This window comes from Vitis vinifera, chromosome 1 (genome assembly GCF_030704535.1).
Source record: "Vitis vinifera cultivar Pinot Noir 40024 chromosome 1, ASM3070453v1".
Taxonomy (NCBI): domain Eukaryota; kingdom Viridiplantae; phylum Streptophyta; class Magnoliopsida; order Vitales; family Vitaceae; genus Vitis; species Vitis vinifera.
Genome location: NC_081805.1, coordinates 11,792,990 through 11,806,584, shown reverse-complemented (window position 1 = coordinate 11,806,584; position 13,595 = coordinate 11,792,990). Strand labels below are relative to the sequence as shown.

The 13,595-nt window shown below is 36.1% G+C and overlaps 1 protein-coding gene across 6 annotated transcripts; it reads right to left on the bottom strand.

Annotated features, from left to right (window-relative positions):
• Positions 1 to 4,152: 4,152 nt before the first annotated feature.
• LOC100249995 (F-box/kelch-repeat protein SKIP11) lies at positions 4,153 to 11,965 on the bottom strand. 6 transcript variants are annotated; one of them, XR_009466875.1, is made up of 3 exons: positions 11,560 to 11,965; positions 9,042 to 10,838; positions 4,153 to 7,610 (listed from the first exon to the last, which is right to left on the bottom strand). XR_009466875.1 is itself a non-coding variant. In XM_003631246.4 (2 exons), the coding sequence occupies exon 2, from the start codon at positions 10,766 to 10,768 to the stop codon at positions 9,143 to 9,145; it is 1,626 nt and encodes a 541-aa protein (XP_003631294.1). In that variant the 5' UTR covers positions 10,769 to 10,838; positions 11,560 to 11,965; the 3' UTR covers positions 8,548 to 9,142. The 6 variants fall into 6 exon arrangements, 2 of the variants coding, with proteins under 2 accessions (XP_003631294.1, XP_010652237.1); XR_009466876.1 differs by lacking the exon at positions 4,153 to 7,610 and adding an exon at positions 8,146 to 8,414 and having other exon boundaries at positions 9,042 to 10,834; positions 11,560 to 11,822; XR_786206.3 differs by having other exon boundaries at positions 9,042 to 11,821.
• Positions 11,966 to 13,595: the final 1,630 nt, after the last annotated feature.

Genomic DNA, 13,595 nt, shown 5'->3' with positions numbered 1-13,595 from the left:
GTGTATAATATTATGGATTACAAGATTAGAGATATGCATGGGTGGCACCCCAGAAAAAGCCTTGAAGAATAATGGCAATGACTCAATCAGAGAACCCACTTTTAAAGAAAGAAACTCGATATATAGTTTAAGTAAAGAAAGGGTTCGTTTGACTGTATCGAAGAAGTTGCCTGCAGGGACAAACCCCCAGCCCATATGCTTTTGTTTAATCTTAGCGTAGGTTGTGTAAGTGGAGTTGGTTTTTGTTTTATGTAATCAAGAAAGCTTCATGCTGACCAAGCCGTACTTATAATATTTATGCATCTAATTAAGTGGCCCCTCACCGGCTATATCGGTAAGGCTGTCTCGGCACACTTGGGTTTTTTAATTCCCGAATCATGTTCATAATTAATCTATGGATCCAATTGTTGATCAATAACAATATGAAAAGATTAGGATATGGCAAGTCCGGACCATGCTGGATCCTGTCTAATGCTTCTTAGGAAAACTCACTTTCAACACAACCAAATCATCATTTTGGTTGGTGTTGGAGGCATGGGGCCACAGGTTTCACAAATGGTTTGTGGGGAGATGAACGAGAAGGCTATAAATATCCAAAAGAGACACAGAAAAAAAAAAGCAAGAAATGGTAAGGGGCATGTGCTAAGATGCATGGTAACTAACTGGTAAGTAGAGAGGGCCATGTGGGTGTGGCATCTGAAAGTGCCTCTAACGTGGAGAGTGGACCTAATTCCTCTGTTTGTTTTTTATTTTGGTTGAGTGCTCCATGCAACATGGATCTCACCTTGCTTCGCCAACTAGTACTGCTTTGCCTCCTCAAGTTTTGAGCTGGCACACATTATGATTAGGGTATTCGCAAAAGCATCAAAATTCAGTTATAAGTTTCCATTATGTTGGTGCCTTAACCAACAAGCATATGGGACCATTCCATATTGTGATGTTGGTTACTTGGACTTTGGGGGGCTCAATGTGTGGGTGTTTTGTTTCATAATATCTCTGCCCATGCATCTACCAATATTTACTCCATAATGACTTTATTGCTTTCAAACTTTGTAAATTTTGTAAGTAATTTACAAGCTAGCTAGTGTAATAGGTTATTTGAGACAAGGGAAATTTTACTTGGAAATCAACTAACCTCCTTTAATGTAAAACTAGGTTTTATGATCATAACAAACACAGAAAGGGCAGTGCCATGGCTGAATTGAAAAAGATGTATTGCTTGGAAAAGGAGCTAAACACATCAACTTTGGCAATTTGGCAATCCTCAAGGATTGTGATTGAAAATAGTATCTGAAGAGCATTATTCTGCCTTCACAAACAGGCAATTAGAGGACACATTGAAGGATCCTAATCATGAAATTTGGTTGATTATTTGATGACATGACTGCACATGCTCATAATCGAGGCTCCATAGATATTAAAAAGTACGGTATCATAAATAAATTTATATATCTCTCCACCATGCTTCATGTCATTCATCATTTTATCTTTTCAATAAGTTTTAAGCTAAAAGGGGGGTGGTGGGGTCCAATTTACGTTTAGTTTATTCATAATGGCCGCTTGAGAGTCTAGATTAGCCATTAATCGTATCTTGGAAGATCTTAAAAGCCAAAGAAAGAACATAAGAGAAAGAAAAAGCATGCATATTTGACCACATCATCAATGCATTAACCGATCCTCCATTCCATGGATGACCACCCAATTCTCAAAAAGATAATGTGGCTTCCAATGTGGAGGGTTGAAAGCTAAAGCAAAAAAAGAAAGTTGCCCAAAGATTAATTGGCATAAAGCAATGTATGGGTGGCTTGAAGGAATTCCTTTTATATATTTTTTTCCCCGGCAATTTAATAGCAGTGTTAGGAGTGATGGCCGTGAGGGAGACAATGAAATATACTTGATTGTTGATGGTCACAATCAGTGGAAAATGGAGATGAGGAGGCATTATTAGGGCATCAAAAGGAATATAAATCCAATATAGGCACCACTAAAGGGATAGCTGGCACTGCACTTTATGCTGGTTATGGACCACCAGCGCCATGCACTACAACAAAACAATGGGGTTTATTTAGGTCAAATCAGAAATCAGAGAGGGATTTGAGTTGATATAAAGAAACCCAAACAACCCCAGAGCACTTGTGGAGGAAGATTCTGATAGGATTTCCCTTCAAATCAACTTTGACACCTGGGAATGGGAATGGGAAAATAATTGTTTTCACGTGTTCAATCTAATATCATAGATATGGATGTACTGATGTACATAGTGGAGACCACGTCCGGGGCTTCTACTGGATGGGTAGGTTTGGGTTTTGCCTCTCCAATCACCAACAAAGTAGCTACATATTTAGACACCTACCAATTCACTCTAGTCTCGACTTGCCTCTTCACATATATAGTACATTAAAATTCAGCGGGTTGAGGAATTATTATTCTCCTATAATAATTTGTTTGAGAAAGCACTAATTTTTTTTATCAGCAGATGGGCCACCTATTACCACTAGGCCAAAATTTTACTTTGGAGCATAAATATGCAAGAAAATAGGAGCATTAAAATTGGTCAAATTCAGGTGCTATCAATCCTAGATCTGATGATTCTAAAAAGAGTAGGTTCTGATCATATAAACGCCCATACACACGTTACCAGCAACAACTTTTGTGGATCAGGTTATGAATTTTCATTTGGAATCCCAGAGAACCGGGGGATCCAGGGATTGGACCTGGAATCCTACTCCCAAGCTAAAGAATCAAACATAACCCACGAAGGGTGGATTCATAGGAAAACAGGCATTAGTTGATGGCATCTTGGAGTTTTGATATTTCCAATACTCAAAACTTTTAGAAATTGTAAGTCACACTCCCCTGTCTGGCTTTGGAAACGGGCTCCAAGCGTGTTCAATCCCAACAAGAACCAGACATCACCAAAGCCTAAGCCGGAGACTGTTTATCTCAAACCTTCAAAGCATATACTTCTAAGGATATTTCAATAAAACTCTCAATCATGGACCCCATATTTGTCTACATCATTTATCCAAATTTTAAAGGAGCAAGAAGATCAATTTTTTTCCTCAATCATCTTTAATAAAAACATTTTTAAAATTATTTTCCCTAATAATAATAATCATATTTATTATTATTATTATTATTATTATTATTATTATCAACATCATTTATCCAAATTTTGAAGGAGCAAGAAGATCAATGTTTTTCCTCGATCATCTTTAATAAAAACATTTTTAAAATTATTTTCCCAAATTATTATTATTATTATTATTATTATTATTATTATTATCAACATCATTTATCCAAATTTTAAAAGAGCAAGAAGATCAATGTTTTTCCTCAATCATCTTTAATAAAAACATTTTTAAAATTATTTTCCCAAATAATTATTATTATTATTATTATTATTATTATCAACATCATTTATCCAAATTTTAAAGGAGCAAGAATATCAATGTTTTTCCTCAATCATCTTTAATAAAAACATTTTTAAAATTATTTTCCCTAATAAAAATTATTATTATTATTATTATTATTATTTATTTATTTATTATTATCATTATTATTATCATTATTATCATTGTTATTGTTATTATTATTGTTTTTGTTATTGTTATTATTATTATTATTATTAGGAAGCCAATAGGAGCCTGAGATCATTAAGACCTTCCAAAGCCAATAGGAGCCTGAGACCTTAAGCGGTCCTGGACGGGCAGGCCATTAAGGACCACCTAAACATGAGTTGCTCTAGGTCCGGATTAAGTCGGGGAGTACTGAACCCAAACCCAGTATCATAGACCTCTGACCTAGAGTTACAATAAATGTTTTCACAATTTCCACTCTTCAATGCTGCTGCAAGCTCCACCAATTCACCAGCTTCAAAAATTTGCAAGTTGAGCATGAAGACATCATTTTATAAGGTTACCAAAGACGAATCCTATCACCTAAAGGGAAATCGTTAATGAGCTACCTTCCAAGTTCCCTACTCAAATCATGAAAATATTACAGGCTGTAATCCTCAAATATGAGATGTCATAATGATAGAGATAAAGAAGAGAACCCATTACAACACAATGAAGCTGCCTTTATGATACTGGATAATCCTAAGACTAAGATCCTAATTCTGGATGATCAGAAACTGGCTAGCCAATTATATTTTCAATCAGGAAGGATCTACCTAATGGATAAATCAAAGCCAGTTCACCCTAGAAGAATATGTCACAGCTGAACCTGCTCAGAACTCAAGAGAGAGATAGAGAGAGAGAGAGCACTAACAATAGGTGCATAAGAAAAAGAACAGACAAAATATATAGAAGACATGATAAAATGGGTATATTCTAAGGAAGAATGAAATGAAACTCCTTGTCCTACTGAGCTCTTCTTCAGGCAAGCCGCTCAAAACCTGAGAATATTTGGAAGCTACTCAGAAACCCCATTTGATTACCAAATCCATAGGAAAATGTCAAATCAAAGAGTAGATAAAAGCACCTCAAATCTGAACTCTGCTACTAGAAAATTATAAACCTCAGTGTTTGTCTTCTGGTTTCTCATTGCACTCAAATGGTGGTACAGGCTAGGGTGCAGTTCCTTACAAAACTATTGAGTAATGGCTAACACTACTTCCTTCACTATTTTAACTATATAATGGAAAGAAAGCTCTATCTCACCTGATAGTTCTACATTTTTAAAGAGGCACGCAGCTCAAATTAAAGGTTTGTAGAGGCTATGTTAAAACAGCAATCAGCCAAGGAAATCAACAACCCGATGTTAACCACGGTAGACAAGTTGTAGTAGTTTTTGGGGAAAAAAAAGGACAGAAAGAAAGAACATTGGTATCTACAGCTTGGATATTTTTGCTTGTGAAACATTACATCATCTGGTTTCCTAAAGCATTTTCAAACTTAAGTTCTGTAAAACACCTGGCCCTAGAGCACATAGTAAATTAAGTTAACGCAGAAAACTTAAATAAATGGACTGGCACTAAGGCCATAAAAAGCCTCTGTAAAAAAAAGTCACTTCTAATTTATTTTATAGTCCCTTTTATATGGAAAATAAACAATATTTGTTATTCTGCATATCTACAAAATAACAGCCTTTTTCCTTGAAGAGAATAATGTTAGATAACATTTTATAATATCAATGCAAAATGGCTAAAATTTCATCAGAAAAATATCTCCTATTTTAAATAGTAAACACACTGATAAATTTTATCCAAGCATCACAATAAAAGAAACATCAAAATAAATGGGGCTTTAAAGAAATATATTTTCTAGTAAAAAATTCCAAGTAATGTCTATCAAAGAGAAATGCTTAAAAGAGCGTTTTAGGAAATAAAGAATGTCCCAAATTGTTTACACTATAGATGTTTACCAATCAAACATACAAACACAACTAACATAAAAGTGGGGAAAACAGGCCTAAGTTCCTTGCATCATCTAGAAACAAAATCTTCAAGGCAAAATGGAAACTCGTTCAAACAGTAACTATGCACCTATGTTCCCTCCATTTACAAACAAATCTTTAAACATAAAATGGAAATTCAAAAGCAATTTAGTATACATGTTTTTTAGAATTTTCATTGATAGAAAGCAAATGAATATTTGTAGTACAAAAAGCAAAGGCAAGCCTATGGCAGTGCATGTTACACATTTAGGATGTAACAAAATCTTCAAGGCAAAATGGAAACTCATTCAAACAGTAACTATGCACCTATGTTCCCTCCTTTTACAAACAAATCTTTAAACATAAAAAATGGAAATTCAAAAGCAATTTAGTATGCATGTTTTTTAGAATTTTCATTGATAGAAAGCAAATGAATATTTGTAGTACAAAAAGCAAAGGCAAGCCTATGGCAGTGCATGTTACACATTTAGGATGTAACAAAATCTTCAAGGCAAAATGGAAACTCATTCAAACAGTAACTATGCACCTATGTTCCCTCCTTTTACAAACAAATCTTTAAACATAAAAAATGGAAATTCAAAAGCAATTTAGTATGCATGTTTTTTAGCATTTTTCATTGATAGAAAGCACATGAATATATGTAATGCAAAAAACAAAGGCAAACCTATGGCAGTGCATGTTACACATTTAGGATGTAAGCTTCAAAGTACATGAAAATCGAAGTCGTGCTTTGAGGCTTTTTCCTTCAGCCTAATCCACAAGGGATGAACTCCTTATGGATTTTATTGCCAACAAAAACAGGTTATATATAGCGTAACATTGTACAGAACCAAACATTATATAACATGAAAAGGGAATAACAACAACTGTCAGTTAATTTAACTTAAAACTAATCATGGATTAAAAAAGCCTACTATGATAAAAGAAAATGAAAAAATAAGAAACAACATACAAACCCTTAACAACAAGAATTGCACTTCCATTTTAATTTTCATTAGTCCTCAAAGTAATCTTTCATCAGAAATATAGGACTCAACCCCTTATCCATTTCTCTAAAAAAATTTCAAGGAAAAGACTTAAAGTGCGTTTGGCAATATTTCTACTTGAAGTGTTTTATCTGGAAGTGTTTTTAGGAGAATCACCCATCAAGTGTTTTTCCAAAAAGCACTACAAATGATTGAAACAATATACAAACCCTTGACAACAAAGATTGCACTTCCTTTTTAATTTGCATTAGTCCTCAATTTAATCTTTCATCATAAATGTAGGACTCAACCCCTTATCCATTTCTCTAAAAAAATTTCAAGGAACCGACTTAGTTCCTTGGCTTATACAGCAATAAACATTATATAATATAAAGAGGGAATAGCTATAACCATCATTTTATTTAACTTAATAACTAATCATGAAATAGAAAAACCTACAATAATAAAAATAAATAAATAAAAATAAAAAACATACAAACCATTAATGACAAAAATAAATAACCGTAGATTTGCATATAGTCGAGATATCTAGAAGGAACATTTCCTTTAATTGTCTGGGCAAGAAAAAGCATAGCTCAACAAAGCTTCAAGCAGCAAGTTATTTATATATATGAACCAGGCTAGAAGTAACCATGATAGGAACATAAAATACTGCAATACTCAAGGTTCTTGTGTAATTCTCCTAAATTGTGTTTCCTTTTTAATTTTCCAAAGTACTCAATTTAATCTTTCATCACAAGCATGGGACTCAGCACTTCAAAACATTTCTCCAATAATTTTTCAAGGAATCAACTTGGTTCCATGGCCTATAACTGATACTATCAGATGATCAACAACAAATAATATCTTAAATGTAGTTTACCACACATCTAACCATATATTTATATCAGAAATGCAAATACAGATACAAGGCCGCAAATTTAAAGTTATCAGTCTGCTCCTTTCTTGATAAGCAATAGGAAGCCCATACAAATAGGCTCCTTTCCCATCCCACTGCTCTATTCTTATTTTGTAGACAATTACATTACATATGATAAATTTAGAAGATAGATTAATTCAATTAGCATAAATTGGAACAAGAAGGTATGCACAAATAGCATATACAATACTCACATTACTCTGCCCTTACAACAATTTTTTCTTTGAACCTCTATCCTTTTGATTTGTTGAAGTATGTTGAGTCATTTTTTTAACATGTGCACCAAGTATTTAACTTGTATAGGCCTGCACATAATGTGAAAGCAAATATTATTATAAAATGGTTCATACATCCGACGAGTGTCTAATTAAGTGTTGTTTCCAACAAGGGCATTCCTCCACTATAGAAGTCTTCGTGCTGCATGGGTATTTTCTCTTTCATTCATTTTGTTCTATTGGATTTCCAGCAAGATTTATGTGTTCTAGGATTTTCAGAACTACTCTTACACACACCAACTTCGAAGATAAGTGGTATTTTTCATGAGTAAGAAATTTGATGTGATCATCCCAATATCAAATAATATAGCAAAAATAAGGGTTTACAGGAATTAAAGCTGGGGTTCCATACAATCATGTTAAAGGTAAATAGCAGGGCAATTTGTTTATACATAATGCTGTTTTTCCCCTTTTCTACCTCTTTGAAAAAGAAGAATATTCAGAAGTAATATTATCAACTGAATATAAATGTTCACAATAAATCCTTCAAGTATACATTAGTATGTTAGCTTGAATCTGGTCTGTGTCTTTCATTTTTTTGCAGGTTGAGGGTTGCTCCCAAATATGCACACACTTCAAACCTACCGACATAGAATATTGCTCATAAACTAAAATTACAGTCATAGAAACACTATTTGCATAACTTAGATAATGAGGAAAGGAATACCAGCTTGGAATACCACACAGGATTGACTGGTTAATGGGAAAAATGATATATCAGAATTGCATTTTCTAATACTTTTTCTGATAATGCAGTCCATTTGTCATAAGATACCACATATTAAGATTTTCAAATGGAGATATCCTCAACCAACAACTCCAACTATGTCCCGTCTGGATTCACACAACAAGGTAAAGAAAGAGAACAGAAATAAATAACATTTCATGAATCAAATAAACATAAAAGGAATTAGAGATGAGAAACAATGAATTAAAACAGAAGGTTCTGCAGAGATACATAAGAAAATAAAAAAGAAAAGGCTCAAAATACAGAGCCCATCAATTGCAATGATGAATGTAATTAGTACATAAGCATGGTCCAGAATGACAACCTCTTAGAACTTATTTTCTCTCTTGAGGACAATGCAAGAAAATTAAGGATTATGAAACCCATATAACTAGTACTCCTGTGATTTTTAGAAGGAAGAAAGGAAAAAAAAAAAAGGAAAATGAAAAGGCTTCAACAACACTAATGACAACCGGCCAATGTATCGGTACTTCAAATTATTAAACTATCCCTGTGCTAAATAACACCAACCTTTGAAAGTTCTCATGTCACTGGAATGAGGGAAGACACAATTTCGATGGAAGAAAAGATAAATAAAATTTAAAAATAAAAAATAAAAACTCAAGATCACCTTGCAAGAAAACATTCTATTGAATCTTGAGTAAAATCTGAAATTCCTCCCCATCCTCCCCCACCCAATAAAGTAAAAGAAATTAAAAGAAAGGGGAAATTACCCATTAGCAAGAATCAGGTGCAGATGGACAAACCAATCTTGTGCGACCCATTCAAAGGGAGGCATGTTATAGTACACATGGTACCATCAAAATCCACCTCTTCAGCATCCCATCACAGCACAATTATAGACAAAGTTACCCGATTGCTTCACAGCAAGCACGTTCCACTGTGGAGGCCCTTCACTTGGGACCCATGAATTGAGCTCTATAAACCCTTCGCCCAAAGCTCTGGGTCCGCCAATGACAACAAGTTTATCTCCACATGCTCTAAATGCAAGACCCCAACCATTCATTGAAACCGCCCGTTCAGGCAACCTCCCCACTGTAAGCCACAGTCTACTCTCCTTTTCATATTTCCTCACCTCCATGTCTGCGTAATCAGCTGCATATAATTCATTGTTTACTACTGCTACTAGAGGAGGAGCCTCAGCTGCAGCAGTCTCATTCTCCCTGGGTGCACCACTTCGTACAGGGGACATGTCAGCAATTTCAGTCCAAACTCTTGTCTGCAAATTATACTCCTCTCCGCATGGAAGGGGCTTTGAGTCACTTCCTCCAATTCCCCCAATGACATAAAACTTGCCATCCATAAATACCCCAGAACACATCTTCCTCGGTTTATTCATGCTTGGTAGCATCTCCCAAGCTCCTGTCTCGGAGTTATAAAGTTCTGCAGAGCTCAAGATGTTTCCCTGTGAATCACAGCCACCAGCTAAAATTGCAATCTCCCCCAGGCTGGCAGACCCAAACAAGCATCTTGGCGCGTTCATACTCATTCCAGAAGACCATGAGTTTGTTAAAATGCTGTACCTATAGATAACGTGGGACATCACCTCCTTCCCAAATACAAGAAGTTCAGTGCCCACAGCCAAAGACTCCTTATCTGAACACATGAAGCATTCATTGAAGGTCATTGTTGGCAATCGCATCCAACGATGGCGAATTGGATCAAAAGCTTCCCATTCAAGAAGTTGACAAGAAAAATAAATCCAGTGTTCAATCACCCCGTTCTTCCGCCTTTCTCTGTAGAGCTCACCACTCCGAATTATCGAACGAAAGCTTCGATTTAGAGAAGCAATAAAACCATAATCCGACCTTGAGCATCGGATGAGACAACTAATTGACAAGTCTCTGCCAATGGGTTGGATAAGGGAATCCAAATCTGAATTAAATTCAGCTTGATGCTGGCTATTGGATTGGTCTGCCAATGACAGAGAGAGGTTGATTCCGGGCTTATCTGACTCATCCTCTGGGGGACCCTGTTTATGGGATTGATCTTCAGGGGATAATGTGAGATCACTTATGGTCGGAGTTGGTTCGACACTTTCATGAGCTTCGGTCAGCTTAAAGAACGAACTTAATTGGGGTTCTTCTTCATCAATTTCTAGTGGCCGCTTCCCACCTGCAACATCAGGGTGGTGTTGGTCTTCTAAATCAATTTCCAGTGGGCACTTTCCAATTGCCAGGTTGATTCGGAACTCTTCTTCGCTATCAAATTCTAATGGGCGTCTCCTTTTTATGGCTGGGATGACTTGTTTTTCTTGGGCATCAATATCTGGTGGGCACTTTCCATTTGCATCTTCAACTTGGAGTTCTTCTTCTGCATCAATTTCTAATGGGCGTTTCTCTTTTTTCTCGACCCGGTAAGTCATGTAAGACCAGTTGCTTTCTTGTTCGCAGGAGCTCGGTAATGCCCTTGAAAACAGACAGGACCGACCCTCCAACATGTCTCTGTAATTCAGCACTGGAACAGCTTCAAATTCACGAAGCCAGTCCAATCCAAAGCCTTCTTTCTTCCTTACCACAATGAAATCGGCAGCCAAAAATCAATAACTGAAGCACCCGAGTCCCTCAAAATCCGGTCAAAATACAGAATCGAACCTATTCAAATAGGGGGGGAAAGTGGGAATTTTTTTTTTTTTTTAAGAGATTGAAAATCTAAAACCCCTAATTCGTAAATGGTTTCATGAAATAGGGAAAACTCAGAAACAAAAACGAGGAGAATTAAATGAAAATCCAACCTTTTTTACTATTATATCAAAGCTCACCAATCTGAATCCAAGGAACAACGATCCAGATTAAGAGAAAGAAACACCAATTATTTCAACAACTTGTAAGTTTCCGAATTCAAAATCCCCTCTTGAACCACCAAATTCGTCAAAAATGAGAACAACCGATACCCCCAAAAACACCACGAACAATCAAAACTTCAATAACAAAAACAGCCCACAATCCCAAAACCCGAGGGAGAAAAAAAAAATGAATCACCGCTCAGAAAATTGGCCAACCCAGATCTCCAAATTTCATCCAGCTAAGGCACAACAACAAATGATCAAAGCCAGAACTCTAACACTCTAATTTGAAAACCAAAACCCCAAACTAGATTAGATTAGATCTGTCCAGGTTTGTGTTATTAATAAAAGAAAAAAAAAATTGAGCAATTATTTGTATGAACGGAGAAAGAAGAAGAAAACAAAGAAAAGCAAAGTGAGTAGTAAGTAATACGAAGAGGACTTACGCGGATTGGATAAGAAGAAAGAGGAGTTGATTGGAAATAATTAAGAAGATTAATAGTGTATCTCTTTTGTTTTTCCGTATATCTCTGGCTATGCAGTTTCAGTCTCTCTTTCGTCCTTTGGATTCTCTCTGCAAATCAACAATACCTTTGGCCTTTGGGTGTGGTTTGGGCTTTGTGGCAATTGGCAAAATCTTTGGAGGGGTCCTTTCTCTCTCTCCCTCTCTCTGTTTATTTTATCTAATTTCTGTGCGTGTGTCTTTTTTTTTTCTTTTTTCTTTTTTTTTTTGGGGGGGGAATTTCTACCCTTTTCTGTATTGGATTTTTTTAATAATAATTTTCCTTCGGAGGTGGTGGTGGTGGGGACAGTAACCGGTAACCGGTGACCGGCGATGGGGGGTGGAGGGCGAGTGTGAGAACGGGAGGACTCCGGTTTTCCCACGTCTCAGTTCCCCCTATTATTCTTGTTTGCTATTCGTTATTTCCAATTTCTCGGATGGTCAATCACTCGCGCTTTGCGGCTCAATTTATCGTCTCACACGGCGTACCACTTTGTCTGAAATTCCTGGGAGAGCGATCCTCTGCTTCTCGGGAATATGCAGCTTATTGCAACCCAACCTTTTTCTTGGTGCTTGCCTCAAAACCACCAAATCAAATTCAAATATCCCATCTCTCATGATCTCACGAACAAAATCTTATATTCCTGCCTTGTATAACTTATTCTTAATTTCTAAATTCCTTAATCTAAACCTAAATATTACACGAATCAAATACATACACGTGTAAAATTATATATTTGTAATTAAAAATAAATAAAAAGGCAAAGGTGGTTGCTTGGCGTGCAATGCTTAAAATTATTCTGCTTTAAAATGTAATTATTCTCTTAATTCGGATAGTCAAAAAGTTGAAATGGCCACATATTTATCTCTATCCTCCTGGAAAACAATCACATTTAAAATGCAAGTATTTCCTGCCTCCATCACATGTGTTCAAAAGCAAGCACACGGCGGCTTCAGATCAAAATTTTTGAGGAATGCTTTTACTTTTTCGAATCATAAAAATAAATCAATACTTGAAAATATATGAATAATTCTATCTTCAATATTCGTAAAAGGACTAAGGAAGAGAGACAAAAAAAATGAAGGTTTACATTAGGTTTTACTGTGCATGGATTGGGGATAATCATTTCAACTTTTAATTATGCATTATAAACTATATAATAGTATAGCGTGTAAGGGTGAGATTCGGGTCCGTTCCATACTCGCCATGAAAATAATCATCACCTCCGTTCCTCTCTTTCCTCTTCTTTTATTTTGTTTGGCCTTTTCAATTACAACAGTAGAATTGGTCAATACAATCCAACCCCATGCGTCAATCACAAAAAGGTGAAACATGCATGAGTTTTGGTCATCTCCTATCATTATTATTGACCGCCCATATACTCCCTCGACCCACCTTTTTAATTTTCCAATTCTACCCCCCTCCGCCTTTTTTTTGCCAAATTACCAAGATCTGCCCTTTTTGAGATGGCAACAGACCCAATTCAACTAAGAAATTTAAAATATATATATATATTTACCAATAACTTCATGCTCCGAAATATACGAGAGTTTGCAGAGCACAATTCAAGGCTTGGTTGAGAGTCATATCCCTCACGCTACCAAGCAACAAGAAAGAAAAAGAAATGTTTCCAAAATGAAAAAGAGAAAAAGAAAAGGGCAAAACGGAAACAGTGTGGAAAAATCAAATCAAATTTGGAGGAGTTGAGTCAGTTACGTGGCGGATATCATTTTCAAACCGTCAACCTTTTATACTGGGTCCCACTGATATCATGCGTCCACCAAATATTCACATCACACGGCCCATAACCAGCCACTTTAGTGTCACGAGATTTTGACCATCCGAAGATGAGATATTCTGACAGGTGTCCTCCGCCGTCAACAAGAAGACCATCCCACCCCCCTTCCCCGCACCAAGCCACCGTCCTTCCCCATCAGCGTAAGGATGGTTTGGAGATTTCGTGTGCAGACCTGATATGT

Bases quoted from the DNA above. Each gene is read 5' to 3' on its own strand.
- LOC100249995 (XM_003631246.4), bottom strand. From the start codon at position 10,768: ATGTTGGAGGGTCGGTCCTGTCTGTTTTCAAGGGCATTACCGAGCTCC.